At 42.4% G+C, this 27,146-nt stretch overlaps 1 protein-coding gene across 1 annotated transcript in view; it reads left to right on the top strand.

The window, feature by feature from the left end:
• LEMD1 (LEM domain containing 1) overlaps positions 1-23,138 on the top strand; it is a 35,453-nt gene extending 12,315 nt beyond the window's left edge. The window contains exons 4-5 of the mRNA XM_025991655.2: positions 21,490-21,566; positions 22,527-23,138. Coding sequence (XP_025847440.1) covers positions 21,490-21,512 — 23 coding nt within the window. The 3' untranslated portion in view covers positions 21,513-21,566; positions 22,527-23,138. The remainder of the gene's footprint in view (positions 1-21,489; positions 21,567-22,526) is intronic.
• Positions 23,139-27,146: the final 4,008 nt, after the last annotated feature.

Genomic DNA, 27,146 nt, shown 5'->3' with positions numbered 1-27,146 from the left:
GTACCGTCAGAAGCTGTACTGTTAGATAGCCACTGTGCGCTTATTCATACCTTGTCTGGGATGATCTATGCAGCTTGAAATGCTATGCAGGGTGACCTGTGTAATGTCTGAATGGCCTGTTTGCCCACAAACAGCCTGGAGAATAGGCTCCTGGCCTGCAAAAGGAATCTGTGACTCCATGTCCATATTCATGTCAGTGACTCCCCTGGGCTGTGGGGGGTGGGGGGTCAATTTGCATGTCCTCTTATTAACCAGGGCCAAATCTGTGTTTGATTTCTAAAACCAGAAGTTCCTGCAGGGAATTTCCACATCTCCTTTGAGGCACCAACTCTGCTTTACCTCTATCAATAAATTTGACAATTATTTTCTTCAGATTAAATGTTTTCAAATCCGTTCAGAAAGATGAGCCAAACTGTACATCTCTGAACTCCTCTATGCCTCCTGCCCTCCTGGCTCCATGGGAGCTGACCACAACTGGTCTCCTCTGGGCCCCAGGGTAGTTGCAGAGCTGTGGTCTCTGGGATCCGGGAGCTTCTGGTCCAATGGCCTCTGCCCCCTATATACACCATTCTCCTGTACAAAGTGGGCTTGAAGATTCCTACAATCCATTCCAAGGCTGTTTCATTAAATACATTTTTATTAGGAGTCCTCTTTGAGTCACAGTAAAATAACAGGAATTACCATGCATTGATAGTCACCAATGCATTTCCTGCCTAATGTGCAATATCTCATTTAACCCTCACAGCACTTTTAGCTGAAGTTCAGAGAGGTCAAGTGACTGGTCCAACATCCAATAGCTAGGAAGCAGGCCCAGAATGTGCTATGAAGAGCAAGGTCCATTGTCTCTGTCACCACTCCATGGCCAACTCCTTGCACAGTACCAGGCATGGGGCTGGAATTCAGGATATGTTTATTGAAAGAAGGTGACAAAACTGAGATTTGAACCCAGGTCTAGTTCTCATAATTGTGCTCTTCCCATCACATGTCTTAAACTTTTCTCACAATTTCTGTGAGGATGAACACATTAACTTTCGGCCTGTGTTTGATCTACAAAAAAAAAAGACAAAAATGGCAATTTCATATAGTTCAAGTGAATAGTTCAATAAATAAGATAAGTGCCTAGGGCCCTCTGAAAAATCCCCTGTGGTGCTTGGTATTGGAGGGTAGTACAAGTTCTGAGAGCTTTCCCTAAGTCATGCATGGCCGACCTCATTTGAAAGAGCAGAAGGGCTGGGGATGGACCCTACCGTCCCCTAAGACCAGACCCTTTCTGGTTGGGGGCTATCTTCAGAGTCCTGTCCCAGACCTGGGACTGCATGTGATCCCATGTGATCAGGGACTAGACCAGTCCTCTGATGAAATGAAGTGCCAGGTTGGAAGATTCGAGAGAGGAAGGCTTATGTACGTACTGCTCACAGCTGCCCAGGACTGCGAGTCAAAGCTGTACAGCCAAGCTGTTGTGGTCACAGGTAGAGTCCTCCCGCTTCCCAGCACACAGCCCTCCAGAGGGGAAGTTATACCCAGGCTGGGAGAAAATGGGCCCTTCAGTTTGTAAGCTTTGCCATTGCTTTACAGACTGTGTCCACCTGATGTTAGCTCAGTCAGGTCAGAGGTGGAAGCTCTGGTTCAGTCGCTGCCTTGTAGTGCAATTCTGCGGTGTCAGTGGATGGTGGTTAGGTCAAGTAGGAAAGGACAGCTTTCTTTGGGTCAGGTCTGAATCATCGGACATTTGAATCTGCTCAGTGGAGGAGCCTCCTAGACCCTGGTGCCATTAGAATGAAGGGATTGCCATAGAACTGATAAGGTCCTGGGGAGATTCAGTGCTGAGCATTTCACAGAAACACCTGGTCCTGGAGTGGGGTCATGATGGGGACCGTGTGGCCAGGGCCAGTTCAGACCCAAGGCTAAGCTTTAGGTTATTCAGACAATGGGTAAGTTTGATTTTTCTCATTTTCACTCATTGTTTTGGCACCAACTGGACATAGCTTTAATGATTGAACCTCTTTTCAAGCTTCCCAAGTATTTTTGAATCGGAGACCTCATTTAAAATCCCCTCCTAACATCTCTGCTGAATGTGCAACAGCGCGTGATTGCTCCAAGTTTATCAAAATGCTTCTCCACAGGCTGAAGCCAAGGGCTGATGAGCAACCACCTCTCTTGTCCTTGGCATTTGCCTGATTTTAAAGCCTTTTAGCGCAGCTCTGGCTTTCCCTCCTCTGGAAGCTTCTTCGGACACAGAAGGAGAAAATCCTCCTGCCCTATCTTGACATTCAGAGGTGCTTGAGGCTTGTGGCTGGTGCAAAGGGGCAAGGACCAGGCTGAAAACAGCCTCCCAGAGGAGCAGCCAGCTTGGGCTCAGCGATGTATTTCTTTCAGAGCCATACCAATACAACAGTCCTCCTGTCGAGGAGCCCTCCCCGGGTCCCCAGGGGTAGGCCTCAGTACATTGCACAAAGGCCCCTGCAGAGATGCCCTCACAAAATTCTTCTGCCCCGCAATGGGGAGAATTGCCCCCCAAGATTGGTGTTGACTTCCTTTTCTAGCTCTTATGTTCTCATGGCCTATTTTCCTTTTGTTTTCCATGATCCAGAGCTTAATGCCACTATCATTTTGAAAGGAAATATCATTCTCTCATCAGAAAAAAACAAGGCACTCAAAAAAGTATGTACAATTCTAATGCATGAATACCTTTACCCATAATATATTAAATATAGGAAATAGCGCTCCTCCTGTGTATTTTCCCCCCTGTGTATTAAGAGAGGAACTAGCAAGTCACTACATTCTGTTCTAGGGGTAAAATCCTAGTTTAAAGCAGCTAATTTTAATGCAGGTTTCTGTTTTGTGGAGCTATTTCCACATTCTGGTCATGACCCAGAGTAACAGGGTCCTCCCAGCCAGCCCTGAAATTGCAGCTACCCCCCAGATGCCATTCCCTTCCCATTTCCCCGGCCCAGGGTCTGCATTCATAGGGAACACTGAGCAGTGGAGAATGAACAGCAGCTCCTGTTTCCTTTGTTTTCCCTGACCCTGAGTCCTGGCTTCCACCCTCACTGCCATGTTGAAGCAAGTGGCCAAGTGTGTGAGGGTCACAGGTTTTGCCGTGAGGCCTTGCTGGCTGAGAGACCCTGTCCTTCCCCGTGCTTAGTGCTGGGGCTTTGGGGGGAAGTCACTTAACAGACATAAACTCCTACTGCAACTTAGTAGCAGTACCTACCTTACAGGGTGGCTGCCAGGTGAAAGGCCACCAAGGGAAAGCTCTAGAATGAGGCACATTAGTTCACGTCAACCCCAGGGATTTTTTTCTCAGCCTTCTGACCACTGTCCCTCTGTATTTAGAGATGCCTGGGTCTCCTTCCATGGCAACAATACTGTCCTCGCTCAGTTCCTGGTTCTGCACCTCTCACGGTTTTCACTCTGACTCTGTCTTTTGGCTCCTGTGTGAGAGCTGTCTCCAGCCCCAACTCCTGCTCTGCATCATTTCCATTGCCTGCCCCATTCCCTTTACCTCATGTCATCTTCCCACACAGAATCCTCCACATGGGGCCCCGCCTGAGGCAGAGGCCTATACATCCTGCCACCTCCTGGAAAGCTCTTTCTTTTTGCTTGTCTTTCCTTCCTCCCCTCCTTCCTGCAGTAGCACTCAGGGTTACTTATAATGGTGAACATTTCATAGATTACCTAAGGGTGTTTAACCTTCTCCCCATGGCAGTCTCTACCTCCCAGCTCCTCACACAGAGGACCTCTAGGACCATGCTCATTTTTGCTTACCCCAAACCTACCATTTGTGGCTTCTGTTTCCCTTGATGATTTCACCATTTTCCCACTGCCTCAGCTCATGGCCTCACAAATAAAGAGTTGCCAATGGATTTGAATTATGATTTTTAAAAATCCATTGCTCCTTTCTGCTATCCTAACTTGCACCCATATCACTTTTTTTTTTTTTTTAAGTAGGCTCCACACTGGATAACATGGAGCTTGAACTCAGGACCCTGAGATCAAAGACCTGAGCTGAGATCATGTCTCACTCTTAACCGACTGAGCCACCCAGGAGCCCCCATATAACTCTTTATTTTTTTTTACTGGAATGATTGTAATATCCTCCTGACCAACCTCCACCTCTAACCTTTCCCGATTCCAGTTCAGATGTACAAGCAGAGTTTGAGTCACATCATTCATCTGCCTGGAAACAAGGTGCAAACTTAGCACACACCATGAAGAGACTCCCTCATCATCCTAGAAATTTCTTTCCTGGTTTCCCACTTCTCTCATTTCCTTCCCTGTGTCTTTGCCTCAGTGGTTCCTTATGCCTAGAGTTCTTTTCCTCCCGCCCTCCCTCCCGCAGCCCATTTCTCTTCTGGTTAACATCCTCTGATTATTTAAGGACCGACTCCAGGGCCATGCCTGTGCATCCCCTTCAGTAGCTGTCATAGGCTTTTGCACAGAGCAGGAGCCCAGAGCTCACCTCATCAAAACACCAAACAGCTCTAGCAACAAACAGGTTAGTTTGCCAATATGGTCTAGTATTTCAACTACTCACTGAGTTTCAAGAAATGAAAAGGAAACCCCAAGTACGTGGTCCTGTAGTAGACTGTAGCTTTGGCTTCCCGTTTGAACATAATTCAAATCTGATGAAGTAATTCTGATATCTTATAAAATTTTCTAAAGGAATTTTAAAAATCTTCCAAAGGGCTCATCAGAGGAATCCTCTCCCATTCAGAAAGCCTCATTTTGGCAGAACACCCCTTTGTCTAGTTCCTGCAGACACAGAAGGGGAGAAGAAGCAATCTGAGTATTTAAAATGTATGGGGTGGGACCGATGCCCTTCAGTCTTTGCTTTACATAAACCTGAAATAAAACCACATCAATATTTTGAATTGGCAATAGAATTAAATAGAAAGTTTGTGATGGCCTGAAATGGTTTGATCTGAAGGATTTATATAAGCCATTCTGATTCTCAGAAGGGCCTCAAGACATCTGTTCAACTTTAAATTCTGAAGTAAATGTAAATAAGCATTTAAATTTCCATGTAAAAGGTGCTAAAAGGGGTGTTTAGGAGACACTTGTCTAACACCATAGACTTTAATTACCTAAGAGCAGTGGTGTGTACCTAACTGTCCTCTGAGTACCTGGAGAGGCAGTATTTACATTTCTTTGAAACACCAAGGAACACCCATTTCCCTCTTATCCTAGTAGGGTTTCCAGTGAAATACAGACCACTTTGAGATTTGGATTACATCTATTTCTGGACGCTTTCTCATCCTGCTATGTGTGTCTTTTATCAGATCTCATATGCAGCCCACTGCTTTGGAGATTAAGGCCACTTAGAAAGTCAAGCCAATATATTTTTTTTTAATTGGGGATTTATTTTTCATCAGATGGACTCCAGGCACAGCATGTGCTTCCAGTGATGAAGTAGGCAGGACAGCCAATGTGTGTATCTCAGGCTCAAAGTCCCTTCTACCAAAGAGGGGGAAATGGGACTCAGGGCGTTGGGGAGGCAGAATGATCTGCAATGTCAGGCTGCATAGAGTGACCTCTGAGTAAGGCAAGGCGATCATGTCATTTACACCCCCAACAGGATGTTTTTGAGAATGAAAGGGGACACTCCTGGAAGGGATGCTGGAATCAAACAGGACCATCCGGCAAACCAGGGCATCTGGGCACCCTGGGCTGTAGAGTGGTTCTGGGGTGGAGGTGTTTGCACGTGCACTCCTGTCTGCACAGGGCTGCCGGCCGTGGGAGCTGTGTGCTCCTGAGTGCTCCTGGCCCTTTTGGTGTCTCCTTACTCCCTCCCAGAACACACATGCTCCTTCCTGCCAGAATCCCGGTTCACTCTGTTCTCCCAGCCCGGGCAACTCACTCATCTCGCCACCTAGTCTACACATCCCGCTAGGAGCTCCTAAAAGTGTGGGTCTGAGCCTAGCAATCTGCTCCTTCAATTTGCCCCAACTCCCACCCTCTGCCTAAGAGCTTTTGCTGATTCAGGTTGTAAACCTTTGAGGGTGGGCAGCCGGGTGGTTCAGCGGTTTAGTGCCACCTTCAGCCCAGGACCTGACCCTGGAGACCTGGGATCGAGTCCCACATCGGGCTCCCTGCATGGAGCCTGTCTCTCTCTCTCTCTCTCTCTCTGTCTCTGTCTCTTATGAATAAATAAATAAAATCTCTCTAAAAAAATAAATAAACCTTAGAGGGTGAAAACCTGTGGCTTTGAATCCTCTGCACTGAATTCAGTGCCAGGTATATGGAGGGAGTTACAGTCATTCAATCTCTGTTGGTGGAACTGAAGGAAACTGTTGTCATATATCATGCAGATGACCCTGCCCCCCACTTCTTATTCTGTACCATCTCTTTTGTCTCTTAGACATACCTTACTCTATTCTCCCAAGAGACAGTGCTTAGGGCACAGCGAATTGATGACCACCCAGGGAATGGTTGCAACAGAGCTTCTACCTCGGGTCTCAGCCTGTGAGCTCACAACTGTTTATCTCTACTGGGCATTGTTCTAGACCTTTTTTTAAGAAAATAGATGCGAAAGGAGTCCTAATTCCTGCCCTGAAGAAATTTAAAATGGAAGTCTGGAAACAAAGAGAATAGATGTATCAAAAATATGGACTCTAGAGCCAGGCTGCCTGGGTTCAAATCCCAGCTCTGCCGCGATCTTGGACAAGACACTTGACCTCTCCATGTTTTAGTTTCCTATCTACAAATCAGGATAATAATGGGCCCGACATTACAGATCATCGCGAGGATTAAGTTAAAAAACATGTAAAATGGAGTAGTGATGGCATGTCATAAGGGCTGTACGAGTACAATACGAACTACTATCATCAATACTATCACGTAAAAAAGCATGATACTTAGTTATCTACAAAACAAAGCAAAAATACTTAGTGAAAAATAGTACGATGGCAACTGAATCTTCAGTATTGAACTCCTAAGTACTGCAGAGGATTTATCAGAGTGCCCACAAGTATATGTCTATAATTAAATAAACAGATATAATTAAAGACTCTTCTCTGTAAGTGCTGTGTGTTGAAGGAGGCAGACCAGCCTTTAAAAAGAAAAAACATCATATATGACCGCCTACTACATAGGACTCCTTCTTAATCTTATGCTAAATCCTTCCCCTGCCTTTTGAAACACTGAAAAAATAATTTATTTTGAAATAACCTCAAACTTAGGGACAGTGGTAAGATTAGCATAAAGAACTCCCAGGGATCCCTGGGTGGCTCAGCGGTTAAGCGCCTGCCTTCAGCCCAGGGCGTGATCCTAGAGACCCAGGACCGAATCCCACATCAAGCTTCTTGCATGCAGCCTGCTTCTCCCTCTGGTTCTCTCTCTCCCTGTGTCTCTCATGAATAAATAAATAAAATCTTTAAAAAAAAAATAAAGAACTCCCATATTACTTTTCACCCAGATTATCCAGCGGTTAGCTTTTACCACATTTGCTCTGCATGCATGTGTGTGTGTGTGTGTGTGTGTGTGCCCCCACACGCACCCTATTGTTGTATCTTTGAACCGATTGAGGGCCAACTATAGACAGGAAGTCCCCCAGCTCCCTTGCATGTCTTCTGTCTACCCCCACAGGACACTTTCCTCCATAACTACCATGTGATGATCCAAATAAGGACATTCACATTGATTCAGTGCTACTGCCTAATATTCAGACCCCATTCAAATTTCACCAATTGTCCCCAAAATGTCTTTCTGCTCTCTGGTCCACAACCAATCCAGGAATGCACTTGGCCTCTCCCGCAGCCTTCTTTGGTCTGAAGGAGTGGTGCCTCCATCTTTCCCTGTCATTCATGTCCTTGACTATTTAAAAAAGTACAGGCTTTCATTTTGTAGGGTGATTTTTCCTTTTGACTATTCATAGAGGCCTTGAATTCTGGGTAGAAATTTCTCAGACACAGTGCTATGCTCTTCTCAGAGCATCACACCAGGGACCAATGTCATCCTGTTCCACTGGTGGTGATGGTAACCTAAATCACCTGGAAAAGTTGGTGTCTGTCAGATTTCTCCATAAAACCATCACTTTTCTTTTTGTAACTGAATGATATTTCGTAGGGAATTATTCTGAAATGATACCAACATAGTGTTCCTCATCAAGCCTCATCCATTAGCCCAAGCACCCACAGATGACTGATGGATTCCACTTCCATTATGACGGTGGCCCATTAAGATTTTTTTATATCTAAGGGTACCTGGCTCAGTTGGTAGGGCATGTGACTCTAGATCTCGGGGTTGTGAGTTCAAGCCCCACACTGGGCAGAGAGATTACTTAAAAAATAAATAAAAAGATTTTCTATTTTATTCTTCTTTATTAGTTGACATTCTACTGTAAGGAAGATCTCCCTTTCTCATTTATTCATTCGTTCATATGTGTTAGCGTGGACTTACTGATTCTTTTTGATTCAGGAGATTGTATTAATTGATATTATTTTAATGCACAAATTGTTCCAGATTTGGCCAGTGGGAGCTCCTTCAGAATGGATAGTGTGTCCTTTTAACATGTCCTCATTACTCCTTAGGGATTTTCTTAACTTCCGACCCAAGATGTTTCAGCCCCTTCTTGTGCTTTACCTGCCGCAGGAGCATTGGTTTCTTTTATTGGAGATTTGGAAACCAAAGTCAAGGCCTTTAGGGAGCTCATTGCTGCTGGGGAGTCATTGCTTCCAAGGCCCTCTCAGTGAATAGAGCTAAAAAATAAATGTTGGTATATGTACACATACGCATAGATGTCTGTAACTATTTTTATCTCTTTCCTCTCTATATATGAAGTTAAAAGCCATGAGTCCATGTTCATCTCCATCTCCAGCCCAATATTTCAGTGTTCCTCCTAACCTTTCCCCTTTCTGTGACACTGAGAAACCTGGCTTCCATTATCTTCAGTATATGTACATTTTTGCTCAATTTTTAAATTTTTCTCACTGTAACTAATCTCCCATCGTAATAGCTACCACCTCTTCTGCATAAGCCCCATCACCTCCTCCTTGGCCACTGGACATGCCAACCCCTCCATGTGGCCGTCCCCTCATTGTCTCTCATCCTTGGACACAGGGCACGCTAATGCCTTCATGCTGGCTCCTCTCCTACCGCTCCCATTCTTCAACCACCAGGCACCCCAGTACCCCCTCCATACACGCAGCCTTCTGCACTCCATCTCTTTGGCCTCTGGGCATGCTGACACTCTGCCCCATTTCCAGTACAGGAGACACTGACAACCCAGGGGAGGGAAGGAAGGGAAGGAAAGCTTCATGTCTCTTTTTCCCTTCCAATTCTGAGATCCGTTTCCATATCTGCCAAAACTTAATAGGGTTTCACTCTCCTATTATTGCTGCTAAGATACCTTGTACACCTAATATTAGCATCTGCATTGCCTACCCCAAGTGCTGCCATCGGAAGGCCCAAGGTGCCAAGGGAATATATATTAAAGGACTACTTAAGTGTGCAGTTTGAGTTGAGTTGCGCTTTAGGAGACCTGATGTTAAACATCGCTATAATAGTTTCTTAATCAATTGAAAAACATCCTTATTCCCAGTAGGAGTTGTATATTCCACTTGGGTCAAAGTGAAGAGTAAATTACATATTCTATAACTACTTAATAAGCCCTCTGTTCTTACCTGTAACATGTGCTAATGGGAGCTAAATGCTGTCTTTACAAGGAATGTAATTTAACATTCTCCCTATAAAAATACTGACTTCCTGGTAGATGTGCTTAAATATGCTTAATGATCAATGTATCTTTATCTTATTGACTACTTGCTGATTCTTTCTGTGTAATAGAACCCAGTTTTTGAAATACAAGAGCAGCAGGAAGAGATAATGAAATCAAACTCTGATTATAGTGATAACATGATAATAAAGGTAAACTTATTTTCATAGAACTGAATTATGAGCAGTGGTGTTCTCTTTCTATAGGAAAATATGAATTCATTTAGAAAATTCAGCTTCTCTTTTTCACCACCAAATATAACCATACTGGACTTCAGCTAATTTATCATTTGCATTATGGGTATATAGCTATATGTACCCATTTTAGGGAGAGGAGGTTCCCATTGTACCTCCCATATGAGAGCCTCAGATTATTTTAGTATGTTGGGATTTGCTCAGGTTTCATAAGCACCAGGCAATATTCGTCTTCATGAGCCTAGGCTTGATTTATTGTAATTACTGACCACGGAATTCCCTATTTCAAAGACATCTTGAAGGAGGCTGTATGGCTTATTTTACAGATGAGGAAACCGACCGAGAGGGATTATGAGTCGCCCAAGACCACACAGATAGGTTGCAGAAAAATAGGGAGTGGACTTCCCAGTCTTCTAATTTCCATTCTACTGCCCTTTCCATTAGATCAGGCTGCCAAAAGGGGAGGAAAAGCAACCAGGCACCTGAGCAGTGAAACAGCTCCTCCCAGTGTCTCTCCCTGGTATCGCAGAAGGACTCCTGGACATCTGTTCTCCCATGGAAGCCAAGACTTCTTTTTGATGATTGCTTTGTAATTGGAGCCCACATGAGCCACTCTTTGGTGACCCTTCCACTCACACGTAAAAGCCCTGGTACAGAGCCCAGCGCGGTTCAAATGGGCTGATATAAATGCAAGAGGGTACCTGGAATTTGCTCAAGGGGATGGAAAAAAATTCAAACCTGAAAATATTTTTTGACGACTTATGATAATATATCTTATGCATCTAAAAAGGTATAAAAATTCCACAATAAGCAGTTAGATTCCCACCCCAGAGATTAAAAAAATAAATCAATTCCATTGGAGACCAATGTAGACTTCCCTGATCATATTCCCATTCCTTCCTTTCCCCCAAGGTAAACACTATCCTGAATTTACTTTTCATTCTTTTCCTTTCCTTTATAGTATCCACAAGCTTTAGTTTCTCCTGATTTTAGATTTTATTTAAATGACATCATCATGGAGTGCCTGGGTGGTTCAGGTGATTACACATCCCACTCTTGATTTTCAGCTAGGGTTGTGATCTCTGGGCCGTGAGATTGAGCCCTGCATCAGGTTCTATACAGGGCATGGAGTCTGCTTGGGATTCTCTCTCTCCCTCTCTCCCTCTGCCCCTCCTCCAGCTCAATAAATAAATAAATAAATAAATAAATAAATAAATAAATAAATAAAATCATGTAAGTAATCTTCTATAACTTCCCTTTATCATTCAGCATTATGCCATGCGTTTCTCCCAATATTTTTGTGCTGGTTCATTCATTTGCATGGCTATATAATTATTGTAAAAATATATTGATCCATTCCTTATTTATTGGACATTTGTATTCTTTCCAAGTTTTTCTAATATGAACAATGCTGCTACAAACATCGTGGTATGTGACCCATTGCATACATGTGCAATAATTTTTTTCTGTTTGAGTGAATACACCTAGGATTGGAATTGCTAGAAAATCAAGGATACAGACCTCTTCCATGTTAGATATCATGTTAAACTGCCCTACAAAGTGACTGAACCATCTGACAGTCCTACCAGCAGTATATGAAGAGCTCCATCACTCTCAATCTTCTTCAAAATTTAGTATTGCCATACTTAATGTTTGTCCAAGTAGTAAGTATAAGGTTGTATTTCATTATAATAATTTGCTTATAAGGGTGAGCATCTTCTTATACGTTTGTTGGTCATTTGTGTTTTCTCATCTGTGAAGTGCTGGTTCATGTCTTTTGCCTATTTTTTCTATTAGGTTATCTTTTTCTTGTTAACTTACAGGATCTCTTTATATATTTTGGATACTAATCCTTTGTTGGTCATAAGTTCAGTACATATCTTCTAGTAGTCTGGGCTTTTTTTTAAATAGCAGTTTTGGGTTCACAGCAAAATTGAGAGGAAGGTGCAGAGATTTCTTATCTATTCCCTGCCCCCACACATGCATAATCTCCCCCATTACCATCCCCCAGTGGGCCTATCTTTTCACTCTTTCCTCAGTGCCTTTAAAAAATAGTAATGAGGGGTGCCTGGGTGCTCATTCGGTTAGGCATCTGCCTTTGGCTGGGGTCATGATCCCAGGGTCTCGATATCAAGCCCCACATTGGGCTCCCTGCTCCGTGAGGAGTCTGCTTATCACTTGGCCTCTGCCTCTCCCAGCTCATTCTCTTTCTCTCTCTCTCTCTCTCTCTAATAAATCAATAAAATCTTTTTTAAAAAATTCTGCTAAGATTAAATTCACATACAATTTACTATTTTAAAATGCATGATTCACTGGCATTTAGGACATTCAGAGTGCCAGAAAACCACCACGTCTATCTAGTTTCAAAACATTTTCAGTACCTCAAAATAAAACTCAGTATTCATTAAGCAGTTAGTCCTCAAACCCTTCTTGACAACGACTAATCTCCTTTCTGTTTCAGTGGATCTACCTCTTCTGGATATTTCATATAAATGGAACATTCAGGATGTGATACGTTGTGACTGGCTCCTTCCACCCAGCTGACTGTTTGCAAGCTTCACCCACATCACAGCATGTATTTGTACTAGTGCTTGAGTGAATAATGTTCCATTGTATGCATAGACCACAGTTTGCTTATTCATTCATTTGCTGCTGAACATTTAGATTGTTTCCACCTCTTGCATATTGGGAAAAGTAATACTGTAAAAAATTCAAGGACAAGTATTCCAATACCTGTTTTCAGTTCTTTCAGATATATACTTGGGAGTGGAATTGCTGGATGATACGGTATTTCTGTGTTTGACATTTTTCGTAATGGCTAACCCATTTTCCACAATAACTGCAGCATTGTACATTCACACTAATGTCCAAGGGATCCGGTATTACCATACCTTGACAACACTTGTCGTTCTACACCAACTTGTTCTTAGTAGCCATCTTGGAAGATGTGAAATGGTATCTCAGCGTGGTTTTAATTTGCATTTTCCTAATGACTAATGATACTGAGCATCTTTTCATGATTTACTGGCCATTTGTATATCTTCTTTGAGGAAATGTCTAACCCAGCCCTTTGTCCATTTTTTAACTGGGTTGCTTGTCTTTCTATTGTTGAGTTGTAAGAGTCTTATGTATTCTGAAAGCTAGACTGTTATAAGATTTGCAATTTTTTTTTCATTCTGTGGATTGCCTTTTCACTTCCTTGGTGATGTCTCTTGATGCACAAAGGTCTTGAGAAGTTTGATTATGATGTATATTTGGCATGGATTTCCTTGCATTTGTCCTGTTTGGAATTCACTCAGTTTCTTCAATCTGTTCATTTATGTCTTTTGCCAAATTTGGGGAATTTTCAGCCATTATTTCTTCAAATATCTTTTTTAGCCTGACCTCATTCTCTTCTCCTTTAGGGATTCTGATGACACAAATGTTAGATCTTCTATTGTAATTCCCCAAGACTCTGTTTATATGTATTTTATGCTTCTCCTCCACCTCCATTTACTCTCTGTGCTTTGTTGTGGGTGATTTATACAGTTCTATCTTCAAGTAGATTGATTCTTTCCTCTGTGTTTCCTATTCTTCTGTCAAGCCCATCTAGTGAGTTTTTACTTTGATGGTTGGATATGTTTTTTTCACTTCTCAACTTACACAGGGCCCTTCTGTATATATTCTACTTCTCTGCAAAGTTAATAATTTTTTCATTTGTTACATACCTTTTTGTATTGTTCCTTGAAGCATTTGATGGTGGCTGCTTTAAAATCCTCGTCAGATAATTCCAACATTTGTGTTATCTCAGTTTATTGACATTTATGAGACTCTGGATCTTATTTATTTATTTATTTATTTATTTATTTATTTATATTTGAGAGACAGAGAAAGAGCATGAGTAGGGGAAAGGGAGAAGCCGACTCCTCACTGAGCTAGGAACCTGATGCGGGGCTTGATCCCAGGACCCAGAGATCATGACCTGAGCTGAAGGCAGACACTTAACCAACTGAGCCACCCGAGGGCTCCTCTGGATCTTATTTAAATCTTTTGCTTAAGCAGGCCTCCTCAGACTCCACACTAGTGCTTTCTCTTTGCTGTCAAGTGGGGCTAGAAGTCCAGGTCCTCCACTGGTCCTCTATCACCACCCTGGTCTGTGCACCCTGTGGGCTCCCAAGTAGCCTCCACTGGTGACCACCCCTGTGTGGAGGGGGAGGGGTCCACACCTGGGGGTGTAGTCCAGGCTTCCCCTGCACCCGGGCTGGTGGGCATAGGGTAGGCTGTCTGGCCAGAGTAGAGTAGCTACTGTCAAAAAGTCTTCTTCTTTTTTTTTCTTTTTAAAGATTTTATTTATTTATTCATGAGAGACACCTAGAGAGAGAGGCAGAGAAAGAGGCAGAGGGAGAGCAGGCTCCATGCAGGGAGCCCGACATGGAACTCGATTCCGGGTCTCCAGGATCAGGCCCTGGGTCTAAGGCAGCACGAAACCGCTGAGCCACCCGGGCTGCCCCAAAAAGCCTTCTGTCTCACTTGGCTGCCCCCTTCTCTTTTCCCATCTTTTGACTTTTCTGGGGGCTTTTTTCATTTGTACCCGTTCCCATTTTCAGGTTGCTAGCTTGTCCAGGACTCCCATCTGGGATGTGCGAGGTCAAAAGAAGACCCAAGGCACTCACCATGTGTCATTCCTCGGGTGCCCAGGTCTCTCATCCCTCTGCTGCTTGCCACCTTGCAGCGTCTTCTTCTGTCTGCTTGATATATATACTGTCCAGGTTTTGGAGCAATACTCAGCAGGATTGCAAGAAGCATATCTATCCCGTCGTGTTCCCAGTCCCATTTTTGAAGTCTGTCCTTTTTCTTTGGATCTGCAGCATTAGCCCTTGCCATATGTCAGATTTCCATAAAACACGAATGTTTTGAAATGTCCCCAGGATTTGTTTTATTCAGGTATAGTAAGTTGACAGATGTGGAGACTACCATTGAAAGAATTCATGGCATCCAGCACCATGTGGGGGAACTACAGAGTCAGGCAGGGGGCAAGAGTGAGGAGAAAGTATGGGCATCCCACTTTATTGTGGGTTTTGCAGGAAGAAATTGGTCAGGCAAGGTAAGCATTTTAGGATTGGCTCATTTGAACAATTCCAATGAGCTCCAGGCAACGGGGTGGTTGCTAGTTGGCCAATCTGGCCCTAGGCTGAATTACAGCAGGGGAAATATTGACTCGGTATGGTAGAGACAAAGGAGGTAGTTAGGGATATGGATTTGTGGTTAGTTGACTTGCCTCTGGAAGGCTTGCTCATGTGCATTCTCTCTAGGACTAGCAAGGCTCCGAGATGTCAAAGCATCATAAACCAGAAAACAAGAGCCATGATTGATATGACGGGGTCTCTACTCTGATCAGTTTGTCCAGCCTATGCCCAGAGCAGAATGTTGTAATTACCAGAGCAAATCCCCATCCTCCTTGTTGTTTTAAAGTAATGTCTCAATTTTACTTGTCCTTTTGTCCTTCCACATAAATTTTTGAATAAGCTTATCGAGTTCCATGAAAAATTCAGATAGGAATTTTGATTGAAATTTTATTGACTTTAAGAATTAATTTGGAAAGAGCTAAATCTTTACTCTGTTGAGTCTTCCTGTTCATGTTCTTTACATTAATTTAAATTTTCTTGTCCTTCAGTAAGATTTTATAATATTTTCAGTGTAGGTCATGCTCATTTTTTGTTAGCTTTAGTAGGTACCTGTGTTAGGTTTTTAATTTTGTTCTTATCGGGCACAGTATCTTTTAAAAAATATGTTTAAAGGGTTTGTTGCTAGTATAGAGAAACACAATTGACTTTTGCATATTGACCTTATAACAGTGACTCTTGCGACGCCTGGGTGGCTCAGCAGTTGAGCTTCCACCTTCTTTTTTTTTTTTTTAAGATTTTATTTATTTATTCATGAGAGACACACAGAGGCAGAGACACAGGCAGAGGGAGAAGCAGGCTCCCTGTGGGGAGGCCGACGCAGGACTCGATCCCAGGACCCCGGGATCATGACCTGAGCCGAAAGCAGACACTCTAGACACCTGGGTGGCTCAGCGGTTGAGCGCCTGCCTTCAGCTCAGGACATGATCCCGGGGTCCTGGGATCGAGTCGTGCATCAGGGTCCCCGCAGGGAGCCTGCTTCTCCCTCTGCCTGTGTCTCTGCCTCTCTGTTTCTTGTAATGGATGAATAAAATCTTTTTTTTTTTGGATGAATAAAATCTTTAAAAAATAATAATAATAATAATTTTTCTGTAAATTTTTTAGTCCAGTTTGTATACTTTTCATTTTTTCTGTTTTGTTTTGTTTTACTGGACTAAGACCCCTTTAATACAGTATTAAGTAAGAGTGATAATAAGACTTCTTCCCTTGGTTCTGATTTTAAAAGGAATTCATTTAGCATTTTACCTTTAAGTATGATTTTTGGTATAGGTGTTGGAAGACACTTTTTGTCAAGTTAAAGACGTTCCCATTCTATTCCTGGTTTGCTAGAGGATTCCCTTTATTTTATTTTTTTTTTAAGATTTTTATTTATTTATTCATGAGACACACAGAGAGGCAGAGACACAGCCAGAGGAAGAAGCAGGCTCCATGCAAGGAGCCGGATATGGGACTCGATCCCAGGACCCCGGGATCATGACATGTGCCAAAGGCAGATGCTCAACCACTGAGCCATCCAGGCACCCCGAAGATTCCCTTTAAACACACACACACACACACACACACACACACACATAAATGGTGATGATCTTCAACCTTTCCTTTGTTAATGTGGTAGAGATTATTTTAGGCTTTTAATTAATTCAAAATCATAACTTAGGTTAACAGAGCACAATGTTGAAAATGAGAACTTTATTAAATCAAGGATGAGGTAAAAACAATGAAGTAAGAGTCTGAAATTACTGTAGAATCTTTTATTAACTGAATCCTTTTTAGTCAATAAAGGGATTTGAAGTTAATTCAATTTTAAAGAGATCTAAATCAAAAGGTTTTTCCTGCCTGGGAGCAGGTTCACAACTACCAGTTTGTCCAGCCATTGGTAAAAGAATACCTGGTTCTGTAATATAAGCTGTTATTTGAAAAACTGCATCCACCAAATAGAGTGATTAGGGAAGTGTAACACATTGCAGTTAGGAGAGGATTTTGTCCTCTCCCCCAGGAACAGCATTGCCTCCTGCCTCCCCAGAGGCCAACAGTAAGAAATCCTGGGAGAGTAAGAGAAAGGAGTGGGGAAGAAGTCAGACAGCAGGGCACACAGCCCACCACACAGCCTGGCACCGCTGCTCTGATTGCCTGCAACTGCAGGTGTCAGGCTGTGACATCTCTGGCTAGGTTTGGGTTGACCTTGTAATATATACATCTTGTGGAAATGCAAACAAACGTATTTCCTCGTGCACAAAAATGAATGGCTTTAGTCAAGGTGGATCATTTTCAAAAACCAAATACATTTTTTTGATGAGTAATGATTGAATGAGAAAATAAAATGATTCTTACTCGTCTGGTTCTGGATATAGCCCAAGGTTTTGTAGTTCACTGTAATACAGTAGGACATAATATCTCACACACGCTCCATTTTTGGATTCAATGGATATAATAAGTAGGCCAGAATTAGCACAAAATTAGTCTACCTAGAGAAATCTTGGGAAAAAAAATACAACTCATCTCAAATATTTAAGAAGAGATCAGATGGCTACAAGTGTTACTCCCACAGGAAATTAATTAATGATTTGATCATTTATTAATGACTGAAAACCGTTTTTAAGATTTTTCTTAAAGATTTTGTTTATTTGAGAGAGAGGGAGAGAGAGAGAATGAGAGAGAGAGAGAATGAGAGAGAGAATGCATACAAGCGGGGGGGGGGGGGGCAGAGGAAGAGGGAAAAGCAAACTCCCCACTGAGCAGGGGGCCTGATGTGGGGCTTGATCCCAGGACCCCGGGATCATGACCTGAGCCAAAGCCAGATGCTTAACTTACTGAGCCACTCAGGTGCCCTAGAAATATGTTTTCACTATATTTTTCATGATGAGTTTCCCCAATAGAAATATTACAAGACAAAAATACAGGTCACTGGAGCCAGAAAATGGGGGTTTTAAGTCGTAATTGTGCCTTTTCTGATCGCATAACCTGCACAAATAGTTTTATTCCCATTAAACCTCTATTTTCTCATCTAGAAAATGGTTACTACAGAGCTGTTAGAAAGATTACATGGATCCGGGGCATGTTGAATGCCCAAGACAACAGACACTCAGAACTCGGTATTTCTAATTCTCTTCTAGTTAAAGCTGTATTATCCACCCTCTGCAGGACAGCAGGGTGATCAAGAGCAGGGACTCTGAGACTACACTACCTGGTTTGGATTCTGGCTCCACCATCTCACCTGCTGTGTGACCAAGGGCATGTGACTTAAACTCTCCAAGCCTCAGTTTTTGTCATCTGTGAAATAGGCGTAAAAAAAGCACCTTGCTCATAGGGTGGTATCGAGAATTAAATGAGTTTATGTAAAATGCCTAGAGTGGTGCTTGGCACACAGGAAATACTATGTAAGTGTCAGCTAGGATTGTATTAACACACTCATTGTTTATTGCATTGGCATATCTCAGAATTATTATGACTACAGCTGTGATCAAAATATGTGGATGGGTGTCATTATCTGACTTGAATGCCAGCGGTGTAGTGAGAAGGGTGGGGAAGCAGAGGCGGTCACATATCCCTCCCACCCCCAGCCGTGAATGCTTTGAAACAGCCAGCTTTGCAGATTCTAGCTCTAGGCAGGAATAGGGAGAAAGGAGCATTATGCTCCCCCATGGGTGCAATTCTTTTTTTTTTTTTAATTTTTAATTTATTTATTCATAGAGACAGAGAGAGAGAGAAGCAGAGACACAGGCAGAGGGAGAAGCAGGCATCATACAGAGAGCCTGATGTGGGATCGATCCAGGGTCTCCAGGATCAAGCCCTGGGCTGCAGGCAGCGCTAAACCGCTGCGCCACCAGGGCTGCCCCCATGGGTGCAATTCACCCCCACTAAGCCATTGCTTTTATGAACATCAATATTTTTTAGTTCCATTGTAAATGGTGTTTATAGTGAAAACCATATTTAACAACTCTAAGGGAATTTTTTTTAATGAAAAATGAATCAACTACAAACATGCCACCTGACAACAAAAACTGATTTCACTGTTTATATTTCTCCCTAGTTCCTGTTTGTGTGTGTGTGGTATGAGTTTAGCCAGTTGCCACCACTGTGTACATGCAATTTTATACTGTTTACTGTGATCGATAACCCTTTCCCCAACCTTATAATTATAATTATTATTGATGGCTGTACAGTCAAGTTGATAGGCCATGATTACTCTTTTTTTGAAAATCTAAATGTCCATGATTTACATGCTGTAGGAGAACTTTACATGTGGATGATAGTAAAGGAAAGAAATTCTGAAAGAAAAGGCAATCAGAGACCTAAACCTTACGGCAAGAGAGAAGAGAAGGGAGGGAGCATTTGATTGCTTAAGAGCTGTGAAATCCTATAATTTGATTTTGCAAAAGACTTCTATCCCAAATGTTTTATTTAACAGACCTATTTTTACATTTAAGAGAATTAAAAAGAATTTGCATGTGACGGGTACGTGGAGGCTCATTATACTGTTGTCTACTTTTTATATGCTTGAAACTTTCTGTAATTAAAAAGGTTGAAAAAAAGAATGTGCTTATAAATGATTTTAACTACGCCCTTGAAAATAGTTTGGAGGGGATCCCTGGGTGGCTCAGCGGTTTGGCGCCTGCCTTCAGCCCAGGGCGCGATCCTGGAGTTCTGGGATCAAGTCCTGTGTCCGGCTCCCGGCATGGAGCCTGCTTCTCCCTCTGCCTGTGTCTCTGCCTCTCTCTCTCTCTCTGTCTATCATGAATACATAAATAAATAAATCTTAAAAAAAAAAAAAAAGAAAATAGTTTGAAGCATCTCTCAGTAAGCAAACCACCAGTAGCCCAGATGGCATCTTGGTGGGAATTTTCAAGAGTCCCCCTCTTCCAGGAAATCGTAGAGGTATGTACATCTGTGACCTCTGCTCTGGGCACAGTGCTTCCTTGGATGGCACGCGTGCACAGCTTCCCACCATCAGCAGAGGCCCTGCTCGGGTATCACTAAAACACTGTTAAGAACATCTTCTTTAAGAAGGCAAGGCCGTAGCTGCTTTGACACCCATGGCTTATATTGGGAAGCGGGTGACCAGCCTTAAATGATGGTACACCAGGCCATGCCCTCCTCACCCGCCGTGGGCTGACATCATCAGACCTGCCGACACAATACACCCAGCCTGGACACTGCAGACATTTGAGGATGCTAAGGCCTGAATCATAAACACAAATGGACAATCAAGGAAAACCAGATGCGGGAGGAAAAACAGCAACACACAATTCATAATAATGACTATGGTCATAATCTTTATTGCTAGCATTCACTGAATGCTGACTATGTGCCAGGAGATGTTTTAATCGTTTTTCATGTGTTAAGTCACTTAATCTTTACAACTCTATTTCATGGGGAGAAACCAAGGCATAGAGAGCTATCCTTTTTTTTTACTATATTGGAAATATAACCACACAAAAGAAAGTTTTGGGAAAAGAAAATAAAACGTGATTGGTCCAGATTTCTATCCCTCTTATGAGATGACATTTTCATTTTCAGAAATTACTTTCTTGTTTTTGTCCATAGCCAACTTGCTTTTTATTTTAATTTTATTTTTTAAAAGATTTATTTATTTATTTATTTATTTATTTATTTATTTATTTAAGAGAGAGAGAGCGAGCTTGCAGGGGTGAGAGAGGGAGAGGGATAGAGAGAAACTTTTTTTTTTTTTTTGGATAGAGAGAATCTTAAGCAGATTCCTTGCTCAGCACAGAGCCCCCTGTGGGGCTCAATCTTACAACTCTGAGGTCATGGCCTGAGCTGAAACCAAGAGTCAGTCGTTCAACTGACGGAGCCACCCAGGTGCCCCCCCCAACTTTTTTTTTTAAGATTTTATTGATTTATTCATGAGAGACACAGAGAAAGAGAGAGAGGCAGAGACACAGCAGAGGGAGAAGCAGGCTCCATACAGGAAGCCGGATGTGGGACTCGATCCTGGGTCTCCAGGATCAGGCCCTGGGCCGAAGGCAGATGCTCAACCAATGAGCCACCTAGACGTCCCGCCAACTTGTTTTTAAAAATATCTTTATTCTTTGTAAATGATGCCTGGTCATAAAAAATTTTTTTTAAAAAAACCCTCAAATAAGAGCAAAACAAAGAGTTGATATTTAAGACAGAATGCTACTCACATCATGTGACCCTAGTTACCAATATGCCTATTGTTAATGTATGAGTCACTGAAGTAAAATATTACTCCATGGCACTTGAACATTTTTGCTTATTATTGAGTAAAGGAAGCTTAAAGTTAGTGTTATGAGGTGGCTAAATACCTAATGTACCAAAACTTCCATATCAACCCTCAGATTATATGATTTTTTCTAGAATAAAAAAAATAATAAAGCCTTTCGTACAAGACATTGGAAAAATAAATTCTTCTTGATATTTTCTTTCTGTTCATTAGAGACTCAAGGCTTCCATCACTAACCCAGAAGCTCTAGATATCTACTACCTGGCTTATAAGCATCCTGAGGGAATAAGGTAATGCTTTTCCTAGCATATGAGAGGATGTTGTTGTCTTATATAATTCCTGGGGAAATTTTTGTTATTCAGATTTCTGTGAAGGGCTTGCGGCTGAAAAGAATCTGTTGAGAAAAGTTTTTTTTTTTTAAAGATTGTATTTATTTATTCATGAGAGACAGAGAGAGAGAGAGAAGCAGAAACATAGGCAGAAGGAGAAGCAGGCTCCATGCAGGGAGCCCAATGTGGGACTCTATCGCAGGACTCCAGGATCAGGCCCTGAGCCAAAGACAGACACCCAACCGCTGAGCCACCCAGGTGTCCCATGGAGACATTTATTCCTATGTGTGTCCTGGGAAATAGGGAAAGAGGGGGGAAAAAAGGGAAAAGGTAGTTGATAAAAGAGCTCAAGACAGGCCATTTTATTTGTTGTTCAGAAAGTAAAGTCTCCTGGAAAGTTCAGTAACTTCTGAATAAAGTTAGGCAGATTTCCAGGATTAGACAAGTGGGTACATAAAAGTCTCTCTAAGAGAGTTCAGAAAGTACCACCTTTTAAACCAACATTAGCAGATTTTAAAAGCACTTCTCATCTCACCCCTGAAGGGCACTCCTTATTCACATTGGTGAAGAGAGAAAGGAGAGGCTGTGTGTACTGGTATCCCCTATCCACCTGTACCCATTCCCAGTGGGGATCAAAGGTTCTGCAGCTCCCTGAATCAGGCCTTGGGCCAGCATTAAAAGATGCTATGCAAGTGGGTGGTAATACTAAATAAATGCTTTTTTTGGGTTTTAGGGATCTCATATCCCTGTGATACCTCATTAATCTCACTTGTCGAAATCAGTATAAATTTTAAACATGTAGAGGGCTGTTCCCTAAAAGCCCCACCATGGTTGCTCCCCGGGGGTGAAGGGTCACATACTTTAAGGAGGTGCTTGAGTCATCGCTGTACACAACCCTAAGAGCCACTAATGTTTTCACAGGTTTCCTAACAGAGCATCAAACACCAGATTCGAAGGATGGAGTTGCATCAGAGAAACAGACTACTGCCCGGTGAACAGGAGTGTTGAGTTCGGGAACCTAGAAATTCTTCCAGTGGGCCTGAAGCTTGCTGTGTTTGGCATCTTCATCATTGTGATATTTGTCTACATAACAGTGGAAAAGGAGCCGTTCTTTGGCTAAGTGCTTTAGGAACAGAGAAATGAGTGAGCACCTGAGCATGCCTCTAAGCCGTCCTGCTGCAGGGAAGGACAGAAAGGCTGCTTGAAAAAGGGATGCCCAGCCCCATAGCCAGGTAGCTTTCCTCTCTGCTGCTCTCACAAAACCCTACCCAGGCTCATGATTTCAAAGCCAATGGGGCCTTACATACTGTCTAGTTCACCACTTACGTTTCGAGATAAGGGAACAGGCCAGGGAGGTTGAAGGAAATGCCAAAAGTCACAATGAACTGAATCCAAAATCCAAGGTGCAAAGAAACAAGGTAAAGAAGCAGACACTCTCATCAAAGAGCTTGAGGATAAGGAATTCCCCACATGACGGCATGCTGGCCATCATTAAAAGCGCTGCCACATCTGAAGCATACTTCAAAAAGAAAACCATGCCTGGTGTTTTTCTTTTGAACTATGGTGGTGAGCCATAGGTCCTGCCTCACGCTTCCAATGATAGAGTGAACTATGGGAAAGGCCCCCAATAGGTGATTGACAAAAAAAGGAATGCATATGGTTTGGCAAACACAAAGCCTTATCCGGCATCACAGGTCATGAAAGGAAAACAATTTAGAACAAGACAGCATTTTTGCCATTGAAATGTAGCAAAGTTTGAAAAAATTAATGCCCAGTGAGGGAATGTTATAGGAACTTGGCCTCTGGGATCATGCAGAGCTGGGGAGGGATCCAGCTCCTCTGTTTCTTAGCTCTGTGACCCTGGGTGAGTAAGTTGTCATTCTCTGTGCTTCAGTTTCAACTTCTGAAAATAGGGGTGGAATAGATCTCTTCGGGGGTGAAGAATTTGAAGAAATAATCCATACAAAGTACTTACTGTGGTCCACACCTGATTGGTAGTAAGCCTTCAAAAAGTACTCAAGCAATGTTACGCTTCAGCACAATATTTCTACTTCTTGAAGGAGCTAATGCTAGATACAGAGAAGTCTCTCCCCACTCCTGCTTTTTAAAGTTTTTATTTAAGTTCCAGGTGGTTAACATACAGTGTAATATTAGTGTCCGATGTACAATACAGTGATTCAGCACTTCATACAACACCTGGTGCTCATCACTAGTGCACTCCTTAATCTCCATCACCTTTTTAACCCATCACCCCACTCCCCTCTAGTAACCATCAGTTCATTCTCTATAGTAAAGAGTGAGAAGTTTTTTTGTTTTTTGTTTTGTTTTATTTTTTTAAGTAAACTCTACATGCAACGTGGGGCTTGATGAACTTACGGCCCCAAGATCAAGTTTCATGCTCCTCTGACTGAGCCAGCCATGTGCCCCAAGAGAACTCTTAAGTACCAAGAAGTTGACTGTAGCGATTTTTATGGTAACCAAAATGTAAAACCAACCCAAATATCCAACAATAGGGTAGAGAATAGTTTAATAAATTGAAATATAGCCTATTAATAGATTATACAATTAAAATACTAACTGAATTTATCATAACAGAAAATGCCTATTTATAAACATGTAATAACAGCTTTATTGAGATATAATTTACAAGTCATACAATTCACCTAAAGTGTACATACAATTCAATGATTTTTAGTATATTCATAGAGTTGTACAACCATCACCACAATCAATTTTAGAACATTTCATCACACCCAGTATACTTTTTTTTTTTAAAGAAAACTCTACATACATATGGGGCTTGAACTCATGACCCCAAGATCCAGAGTTGCACACTCTACTGACTGAGCCAGCCAAGGTCCCCACACCTAATTTACTTTAAAAAAAATTTTTTTAACGTTTTTTCTAATGGTACACAAAAGACACGGGTTTATCCCAGCTATACAAAACACACCAGAAGAAAATACACAAAAATGTTAACAGTACTTCAGTGATAAGATTCTCCCGTTTTATTTTCCCCATTCCTACTTTTCCACATTTTTTAAATTTATTTATTCATGAGAGACAGAGAAAGAGGCAGAGACACAGGCAGAGGGAGAAGTAGGCTCCATGCAGGGAGCCCGACGTGGGACTCGATCCCTGGTTTCCAGGATCGCGCCCTGGGCCGAAGGCAGGTGCTAAACCACTAAGCCACCCAGGGATACCCCTCCACATTTTTCTATAAGCAGGGGGTGTTAATTTGCTAATGAGAGAGAATAAATTTTAATATTTACAAATGATAATACTGCAAGGAACATAAAACTCTGGTAAGGGGGCTTGAACAAATAAGAATTTATTTTTATCTCATAAAAAGAAATTTGGAGCTTAAGACCTATAACATTGTTAAAATTAACCAAAAAAAAAATTATGATAAAAAAATCAGAAGCTGGGGCACCTGGCTCAGTTGGTTAAGCATCTGCCTTCTGCTCAGGAATGGTCCCAGGGTCTTGGGATTCAGTCCCACATCGGGCTCCCTGCTCAGTAGGGAGTCTGCTTCTCCCTCCCCCTCTGCACCTCCCCCTGCTTGTGCTCTCTCTCACACACACACTCTCTCTCTCTCAAATAAATAGAATCTTTAAAAGGAAAAAGATATTTGCTCTTATTGAGCAGCAGCAGCTATTTGGTGACCATGAGGTAAAAAGCATATGAGAAAGGCTAAGAATCACAAAGACGTTAGCCTGCTATCTTTGAACTGCTGAAATCAGTTTTGCAGCTTACGCCAGTGCATTAGCATTTTAGGCAGAACACAAGAACCACATCCCATCCGTGTTCTGTGTTTCATCTAGAACAGTAAGGGAGGCTAGAAGAGTGAGCATTTGAGCTTTGGCAGCTTCTGTATGAGACAGACAAGGGAGAAAGGGATTATATATAAGAATTAAAGGAATCAACCTACATTGATAGTCACATGTTCTTTAAAAAGGACACTTCTGTTCTTAATATAATTAAGCATTAAAAAAATAAAAATAAAAACCAAATGTCTTCTAGAAAGGCCACTTCAGTACTTTTTTTTTTTTCCAATTGATTTTTATAAGTCAGAATCCTGGAGTTAAAGAGATTGCACAAGGCACCTGGTTAGTGCCTTTCCACTCAAGGGGTGGGTCCCTGACCAGCAGCATTAGCACCTCTGGACCTACCCTCACCTACTATGCTGGAACCTGCATTTTCATGGGATCCCAGGATTCGCACACGTATTAAGGTTTCAAGAGCACTGCTATGTCAGAAGAGTCCTGGCTTAAGCCTCAGCGAAGCTGACCCTAAGAGCCAGGTGAGAGGACCAGTGGGGTAGGCCTATCCAGGATCTATGCACTCTGGGGACTGGTTTTCCCTTTTGGAAAAACTTGCCTAAAAGGAAAATATTCAGGCATACAGGTTTGATTTCAGGAAATATTTCCTCATTCATTCATTCATTCATTCAATAATTTATTTTTAACACCTCCTGCATACTCTCAATAAAAAGACAAATAAAGGGGCTCCTGGGTGACTCAGTAGGTTAAGCATCTGCCTACATCTCAGGTCATGATCCCAGGACCCTGGGTCCTGGGATTGTGAAGCCTTCTGAGCATGGAGCCTGCTTCTCCTTCTCCCTCTGCCTGTTGCTCCACCTATTTATGTGCTCTCTCTCTCTCTCTATCAAATAAAATATTTTTAGGGATGCCTGGATGACTCAGTGGTTGAGTGTCTGCCTTCGGCTCAGGGTGTGATCCTGGGTCCAGGGATTGAGTCCGCATCAGGCTCCCTTTGAGGAACCTGCTTCTCCCTCTATGTCTCTGCCTTTCTCTCTCTCTGTCTCTCATGAATAAATAAAATAAGAACCTTTAAGCATAAATAAATTCTTTTTTAAAAATGACAAATCAATATGAATTATAGTCCTTATTCTCAAGTAATATGCACTTGATATGCAATCTGATAGGAAGACAGGGATGCCAGTAGATATCACAGTGTTAAGCGGTATCTTTGAGATGGTAGGACAAGGTGCCCTGGGAGCTACTAGGAGGGCAACTTTCACAGATGTGGGGAGCACACATGGGTATCTCCTTGGGGAAATAGCATCGCTGAATCCTGCATGATGAGCAGAAGATAGTCAAAAGAAGGGGTAGTAAAGGGAGTGAGGCCGAAGAAAACATCTTCAGGCCAAAAGCACACTATTTACAGAGATGAGGATGTGTGAAAGAGCAGGTAAGTTTGGGGAACCACAAGGAAAAGGAAAGGGGGATTGGTGAGAAATGGGGCCAGAAGGAAGGCAGGATTCAGATCATGGTCTTCAGGACCAGATTAAGGAGTCTGAACGTGACTCACAGGCTAAAGTGTGAGAAGAGGACAGCCTCTAAGAATTCCTGCCTCCCTAATTGTCATCTATGTTGGTTCCCTTGGCTTCTCCGGCTTCCCCTCGGAGAGCTAAGGAGAGATTGCTTCTTAAAGAGGCATCAAACCAAAGAAGCCATTTGTCAAAACCTCCAAGGATGTGGGGAGGGCAGTTCTCAGTGTGTGTTGGGCCCTGGCAGC

The sequence above is a fragment of the Vulpes vulpes genome, chromosome 5, assembly GCF_048418805.1.
Source record: "Vulpes vulpes isolate BD-2025 chromosome 5, VulVul3, whole genome shotgun sequence".
NCBI lineage: Eukaryota > Metazoa > Chordata > Mammalia > Carnivora > Canidae > Vulpes > Vulpes vulpes.
Note: the sequence above shows the minus strand (reverse complement) of the source record. Positions and strands in the feature narration are given on the sequence as shown.